This window comes from Acanthochromis polyacanthus, chromosome 13, assembly GCF_021347895.1.
Source record: "Acanthochromis polyacanthus isolate Apoly-LR-REF ecotype Palm Island chromosome 13, KAUST_Apoly_ChrSc, whole genome shotgun sequence".
Lineage (NCBI taxonomy): Eukaryota > Metazoa > Chordata > Actinopteri > Pomacentridae > Acanthochromis > Acanthochromis polyacanthus.
In genome coordinates, this window is record NC_067125.1 from 13464544 (window position 1) to 13472837 (window position 8294).

The following is an 8294-nucleotide window of genomic DNA, read 5'->3' on the forward strand; positions in this document are numbered from 1 at the left end:
AAGGTCGTGTAGGTTCAACGCTTGGCCTAATGTGATTGGCATAGACCTGAAAGAGCAGAGCGTTCCTATTCTGTATTTTCAAGTAGACTGCTGCAATTATTCAATGCAGCTCGTAGCAAAAGACTTGTATTTATGTGGAAATGTCACCCTAAATACCACAATGCGTGCACACTTCATGTGCTTATTTATACGTTTTAATTGTTGGGGGCATGAAAGTCTTATCTGAAGGCGTCTAAAGCAATGATGCAACACTTCACTTTCTTGCTAAGATTAACATGAGGAGGTTGACACTTCTCTCAAATCTGTCTGAATATGAAGCTGGAGCTTGCAGCTAGCCATCTTAGCTTAGCATAAAGACTGCTACCGAAATCTGTCTGATTCACCTTGTTTCTGGTCTTTATATTAAACTGAAGCCTCAAACTGAACAAATAATTGTGAAAACTATCTCAATCATTTTTAGCGCTTTTCCAGCAGCGCCTACTCGGCTCGACTCGGTCAATTCTACTCAGTTTGTGAGGTTTTCCATTAGGACATGGTAGCTGGTGCCAGGTACTATTTTAATTCCTACTGAGCCGGGGTTCCAAGCGAACTGAGTCAAGCCGATAATGTCACGTCCACAGAGTGCAGGCCACTGATTGGACAGGGAGTGACGACACATCAGCGGCTCCTTCAGAAAAACCAAACCCGCCATTAAAAAAAACAAAAAAACAAACTGGCAACAGTGATGGTGCGCTTTTACTTGAATCTGACAAAAAGCCATAGACCGAGCAGCAGGTATATCATTGCTTTGATGTCCTCTATTGTTGTGTTGTGTTTGTGTCGCACACAAATGACGTTAAGGAACTTCTGGGCCGCTGTGCTATGACGAGTCCACCCACGATGAGGTAGTACTCAATGTAATGGAAAATGACCTAAACTGAGTCGAGTTGAGCCGAGTGGGTACTAGTGGAGAAGTGCCATTTGACAAACACTCTGCAAGAAAGCAAATATGTGTAATTTGTGAAATGTCAAACAAAGAAAAAAAATATAAAATTGCTTTGGAGACTGCTGTTATTTGTTTCCAGTGAATATCAAAGACAAATATGGTGGATTTTACCATCACCACTCATTAGGATGACATGATAATTTACATCAGTATCTGTGTTCAAATGACATAGGACCTACAATTTTGGTTAAATTCAGTGGTTTATGCAACTGGTAAGCTCTAGCTGGAGAAAATATTGGAAGTAGGTCATTATAAACTCTGATACATGCACCAACAAGGTTCTGGACAAAAGAAATTTCTTATCAGAAAGGGCTCTCACAAAAGAAATTTGATAGCATGGAAAGCTGAGGAGGAGTAAGACATACAAAGGCAATTGGGGAAGTGTACTGCTTTTTGGGGAAGGGATGGAGAACGTTTCTTCTATCTCCAGGTCATGTGGAAACGATTCTTCTTCTTGCCTCTGTGAGCATAGATAATCATTGACAGAGTTATATGAGAAGTGGCAAACAACACAGGGAAATCTCTGAGCGCAGACAGAGCCAGCCAGGGACAGAACAACAAACATGTCTCATCCCGTTAAATCTTGCGTTACTTTTATTTCTTGTTTTTCCTGAAACAAAAAAAAATATGTCCGCAGGGTCAGATAATCTCCTGTCTTTATTGTTTCTGTTTTTTAGCAAAAAAAGATCCTAAATGACAAGAGCGGAAACCACAGGAAAATATACTTTAGAACTATTTTAAGGGTAATAACTATCTATTTCTCTTATGTAGGGCTTTGCGGGGTAAAAGTCCCTAGTTGTGGGAATTAGTGTATGTCTTAACCCTTGGATGCACAACATGGGTCAAAAGTCACCCAAATCCAGTTGAAAATGGGTATCTCTTGACCCACACTGTGCATCAAAGGGTTAAGGAAATTGTCCAACAGGATGCCCTGTGATTTGCACACTACTATCTGTTTACACTTTGAATTACCTGGAAGCTTTGAGTTACCTGGAAGCTTTGAGTCATCTGGGCGGTTTATTGTTAAGTCTTCTGGCGTGCGTGCGTGCGTGCGTGCGTATGTTTTTTTCTGTTTATGTCCTTGTAGCTTTTGTCCTCACTTTGGAAATACATGTGAAGCTGTACATCTGTGATAATTAATACCATTTACAGTGCCAGTAAATATTCAGACCTTCTCTTGGACTTTGCCATGTTTATACTACCAATGTTGATTTCACCTTTCACTATAACACACCCATAAGCCTTCATTGTGCATTTACTGGTTTTATCACCAACAGTATATATCGAAGAGAGATCACAGGTGGGTTTGAAGGAAAAACAAAAACAAATCGATCTCTATCTAGACGTGCAGATCTTTCCACAGCAAATGAGGACAGTTCTCGGCGCTCAGCAGGCTTCTGCTAACAACAGGAGTAAACATGGATAACTGCTTCATATTTTAGTCGAGACTTGTTTTTACTGGGTCATTTTTCCTTTCATTGTTGTCAGAAAAGGCTCATTTGATTGACTGTAATTAGCAGGAGGCCTGAATACTTTAAATAAATAGCCAGTTCAGCATCACTGCGGGCTTTAGTTTTGGAACGAGCAGCAATGAATTAGATTCAGCTAAATTTATCGTGTTTGGTACATAAACTTTGAGGAGCAGAATTTTCGGAGCGCTTTAAATCCAATTCTGATGCTTAAAGACGGCCAATGAAGAAATTTAATTGAGGCGATTTATGAACTCACTTTATTTGGTTTTGGTAAGGAACATTGCTGCAATTTTATGAAGTAGTTCCGTCTCATACATTGTAGGCGTTACCTCCCAGCTCTGCTAGGGTTGAAGGAGGAACACAAAACCAGGTGTTGTTGGTTTGGTAAAGCAAACTGTTGCTCAGTGACCTAACTAAGGAAAATAAAGAAAAAGTGGTAATACTTTCAAGAAAACAGGGCTGGGAGGTGTTGCTAAATCAACAAACCGAATAAAACCAAAAGAGGGCTGACAGAGCTGCGAACTTGCAACATTTTTGGGATTTTTTTTGTTCCTGTCGCACCTTTGCTTTTCTCTGCAGCATTAAGATCTGCACCCAAACAGCCGAATCATGGCTAGAAATAAAGAGAGAAATTGAAAATAATGTATACTTAGAAAAAAAAGCCAACCTTACTATGACAAAATACCAGAAGAACACAACTAAACTCCTCCTCCAAACATAAAGACATGGTAGCAACATCTCTGCTCTTAACATAGCTAAGAAAAAGAAATGAAATGGGTCCAGCTGTGAAGAACAAGCTAAACAAATGACTGCCTCAGTACAACACATACGAGCACAGAGCTGCAAGTAATGATTTTCAGTTCCTACGCTAAACATTAGAAAACAAGTAACTCATTACTTATGGCTAGAAGCTGTTGGCTGGAGATGCATATTTACATCAAACACAAGACACCAAGTGGCTCCGAGGCGAGATGGTCACATTGAATCACAGCCACCCCGACTGACAGTTTTGCTCCAGATTTATGCTCTGGTGTGGAAATTGCTGCAGTCTGATTGGAGGATGAAACAGGATGGTGGACCAATCAGCCAGGAAGGCAGTTGGGAGAGAGGAACTAGGTCTGGAGATGTACAGACGTGTTAACAGAAAGATTATTCAGAGTCGGTGCTAATGGAGCTCAATTACTGTTGTCGTTTTTGTTGTCGACCCTGGCAGAGAATTAAATTCGTTGCCGTGGGTTGTCTAGCGCGGCTAGGCTAGTTGTTTCCGGTTGTTTCTGTCAGAATCGTCACGCCTCTGTCGTCACTTAGTTACGCCCGCCTTCTGACTCTACACTTCATGGTGATTCGTCCGGCCAGTTTTAGGAGCATCCAGCCTCGAGCCTTATGGAGGGTAACTAGACCCACCCTGACAGAGAATTAAATTCGTTGCTATGGGTTGTCTAGCGCGGCTAGGCTGGAGATGTCCTGTAGGCGGCTATAATCAGAAAGTCCACAAACAGAGGCCACATAAGGCACACCACAAAAAATGAGGCACACAGCTACTATTTTTGAATGTCTCAAGATTAATAAAGTATCCATCCATCCATCCATCTATCCAGGGCTGTAGCAGTAGACATGTTTGTTTGATGCTGCAATTAAATCACTGACAGTAGAGAGATGACAGGAAACAAGTTGTGAGAGAGATCAGGAACGACATGCATCCGTGTTCTGAGCTAAAGATGTAAACCTCTAGGCCATGAGGAAGCCCCAATCGTGTAGATGTTTTTCTTGTCCGATTTGTGCAGCTTATTGTTGTTAGAGATGGCGAGAGCGTGCTTTCAGACTGTGGCAGAACCTTGTATGATCATGTATGTTTTTATATAGTAGTTATGCTTTCTTTCATTGTCTGTCAATTGTGTTGCACTTTTTTTCCCTGCAGTTCTGCGTCTCCATGGAAACAGAGAAACTTAGAAATGTCTTTCTGTGTCGTACAGCATAGTTATAATGCCATGGAATCAACATAATCATAAACATAATTGAAGTAGTCACACGTGTAACCAGTGTTGGAAAACATGGTGATGAATGATTTGCTGTTTAAATTTGTTTTCCATACTTGTCTCCTACCTGCTCAGTATAAACACAGCCTGCCGTTGAGCCCAGTTCAGTCAAAAAGTCACTCCATTTTAGTCAGCTAACTGTTCATTGTAGCTGAGTAACTAATTGCTTCTGGGTTATGCAGAGGAGCACAACATCCAGTTTGTGCAAATGGTTTGTTTTTAGCAGCATTTTAAATGAGTGATGTAGAATAAAGTGATTTCCATAAAAGATCACAATTGTAAGTTTAGATGTTGGTTATGTTTTCAAATGGAATAGTATGTGACAGACAAGGGCTTCAAGAACCTTTGGAAAGCTGAACATCTGATGATTCTGTTTTCACAATTTCTGGCACTGACTAATGCTGTCATTTTTTAAAAGATAACATTCCTTTAAAAACCCCGGGCAGTTTTTTTTTTTTTTTTCTGATTTAAAGAGTTAAAATCATTTTGCCTTTAAATGTTCATGTTTCTCCACCAAGATGGTCCATCTATTGTCAGAATAGATTTATTAACAAGATTAATGTAAAAAAAAACCTGTTTTTTCTTTTGAATAAGTAAGAGTATGAAATCAGAACATAGATGTAGTTGCAAAATGCTGCAAACTCATTTTTTTGTTAGTTTTTTTCTCTGCTTGCTTGTTTCTCAGTTGTGCGTTGTGTCTCGTCACTGATGCCATTAGTACCACTTCAGATTTGTGAGATACCGTCTGCATAACACATACAGAGACAAAAATCAGTCTCACAACACCGACCTCACAAGCACAACAAAAGCAGCAGGTTTCTTTGTTCCAGTCTATTTGTATATATTTGCCTTTGGTATCAGCTTTGAAGTACTGAGCAGTAGATGTGTCAGTGTACTTTGCTACTGCTCCAAGTGCTCTCAAACTATTGAAATCAGACTATGTCAACATTTTTAGCTGAGAATATAACCTTTCTCAAGCACTGTTCTCAGCAACATCAATTGCGAAATTGGCCTAAAGTTGTTACTTGTTACTGGCATCAGGAGTGCTTTTATTCTGAGGAGTTTGCTGTGAGTAAGCCTCTGGAAAACACCCAAACTACAGGATGATGCTTGCTTGCTTGTCAGAGACAAAGACCTTTAGAATGCTGCTATGGGAAGTGCAAGGGTGCAGGTAGAGACGGCAACAGAGGATGACACTGTGCTGAATGGATTTAATGCACTAAATGCAGTGAATTAAAGCAGTAAAGTGATGGTATATTCCACATATGTAAGTTAACCTTGTCACTGAATATAGCAGCAAAGAATTACATTTAGATAGTGAGAAACCCTCATTATCGGCAGTAGAAATGATGGGGATTGGTCTACTGTTAAAAATACAACATAAAGAAAGGATTTCATGATTGTCAACTTCTCAATGTTGAGGTTTAGCTATCCGTTCCAAAGCGCCCATTAAGTTAAAGTAAATATACATTAAATTTAAACTCTGTTGGAACAAGAGGTAAAAATCCCAAACTGTTATTGCCACTGTTATTTTGCAAGTAACATAAATGAGGTAATGCAGTGGTTATTTGACTGAATTCTGCACATGGAAAGTCTTGGCAGGGGAAGATCCACAGCAGTAATTTGTTTCCTTCTGCTGCCATCTATTGGTGAAATGCAAGACCTCACTTTAATCTTCGTCTTTATCATGGGCTGTGTTGCATTAATGCCAACTGTAGAAAATGTAGCTCCTTTACATGAATACTCCTGACCTCCTTTCTATTATATGACTAGCAAAAATCAGAATCTGCATGTGCAAATTTTAGAACTGTCTATTTGTAATCACAACATACTCAGTAATATAGATTTTAATGCAAGAAATTTAAATAGGAGTGCAGTTCTGTGATTCTGATGGCGTATGATTTTGTTTGTAGAAAAATGACAAAATCTTGAAGGTGTTCTTTTTTTTTTTTTTTTTGGCGTATCAGATGTCAGAAATGCTCAAACCATACAGATATGTTAGGAGACACTGACAGTATTGTTTGTTTCAGCAGCCAGTGCATCCTACCACGGGTATCCTCGCTGTCTTCGTTGCTCTCAACTACTGTGATGTGGTCCACATAGCTGGATTTGGATACCCGAACTCAAAGAGCCAACGACACCCCATCCATTACTATGGATACGACACCATGAAGTCCATGAAGGTGTGTAGCAGTCGTCTATAGTTTGTGTTCAGAAATGCATGCTGGACCGGGTTGGGTTCTCTGAATTCTGATGCTCCTGTTTCTCTGTGTTGCAGAACTCTTACCACGACCTCAACCATGAAGCTGAAGCCTTAAAAAAACTGGAGGATTCGGGAGCCATTTTGTACCTGCACCCACATCTGTGATGCGCATCGTCCACCGGTTCAGTTCGATCCAAATAAAATGATTCTACACCAAATTGCATTTGAATTTGTTTTAGGTCATTTGACCTGAATCAGATGTTAATGTGCCTTCTGTGGTGGGATACGGAACATTGTGCTGTTGCAGTAAATCATTATGTGGTGACACGGAGAGGAACGTTTTACCTCTGTGGCACATGGGAAGTGGTTTAACTGCTTTAAACAGGTGCTCATTGGCATAAAATGTGGTAATGTGGTTCAGCATTTTGCATAACTTTTGTAACTTTTGCGGGTTTGAGCCACAACTGAATTCAGAGGACACAACTGATAATGTGGTGACCCAGCTGTCTGTCTGTGTCAACCCAGCAAACAAGTTGCATCTGTTTACGTTTGATCTTGGATGATTCCAGACTTTGATACTGTTCTTAAGGCCTTGTAATGGTATGCTGGGGTTTGTTGCTGGCACATTGCAGAAATCAAGCATTTTAGGTTTTCCTCTCAGATGGGGGATCTTTTGTCCGGAGGTCTAGTAAGTCTTGATTATATCCTGTACGCTCACTGTGGTGTGAGGTTCGTTTTCCAGTCAGATATTTTATTTCTTCTTAATTTAAAATCGGTTTTTCAGCACAGAGGTATTTTTAGAGGCTGGGGGGGGGGGGGATTTGCTTTTACTTTACATTTTAGCTAAATAAATGGAAAATGGATTGCTCACAAACGTACAAATTTAGACTCACTTTGCTTTTAGATTTCATGGACTGGAAATGCCCGTATTTTTGCTCATTTGTTACATTTTGAGTACATTAATTGTCTCAGTCATTTAATTTATTTCAGTGTTTTTTTTTTAAATTCATATGGTACCACTGGATATTTTGTAATGTACAGAATGAGATGCATTTTTAATTAAAAGGTGACAAACATGAATTTCATTTGATTCTTATTTGACTGTTTGGAAATATGTTTGTTTGACATTAGTCTGAGCCTCTCTGTTCACCACTAGATGACAGTGAGCCTCTACTGCACGCTTTATGAACAGCAGGTCCTGCTGCACATGGTGCAGTCATGCAGCAGCCCGTCTTAAAGTGCCGGGGGTAACATTAACAGTAAAACTAGCGCTAGAGAACATGCTAGGGAACACATGTGCAGTACGAACATCTGGATAACCAGCAAACTGCGCAATGCTATGAACTCATTATGACTAGCATACATTTGCTGCTGGTGACAGATGTTAACGATGGTTTCTATTCTCTGTACACATGCCCTCTATTAGACTTGACATGAATGGAATTGGGCCTTTGGTATTTATGAACTGCACCTCCGCACATGGTGGTACAACATCGGCTGTGATGGGGGGGGGTCAGAGTGACATTGGACGTTTACTGTATGTTTTAACAACAGACGTGCAGTAAATGTTGGAATGCAGCCACTACAGCAAGGACTAT

The 8294-nt window shown here is 40.1% G+C and overlaps 1 protein-coding gene across 2 annotated transcripts in view; it reads left to right on the forward strand.

Annotated features, from left to right (window-relative positions):
• The window catches only part of st3gal4 (ST3 beta-galactoside alpha-2,3-sialyltransferase 4), a 31639-nt gene extending 23863 nt beyond the window's left edge, over positions 1–7776 (forward strand). For both annotated transcript variants that reach the window (XM_051957888.1, XM_051957889.1), the window contains exons 11-12: positions 6527–6676; positions 6772–7776. In XM_051957888.1, the coding sequence (XP_051813848.1) occupies positions 6527–6676; positions 6772–6861 (240 nt within the window). In that variant the 3' untranslated portion in view covers positions 6862–7776. The remainder of the gene's footprint in view (positions 1–6526; positions 6677–6771) is intronic.
• The last annotated feature ends 518 nt before the right edge of the window (positions 7777–8294 follow it).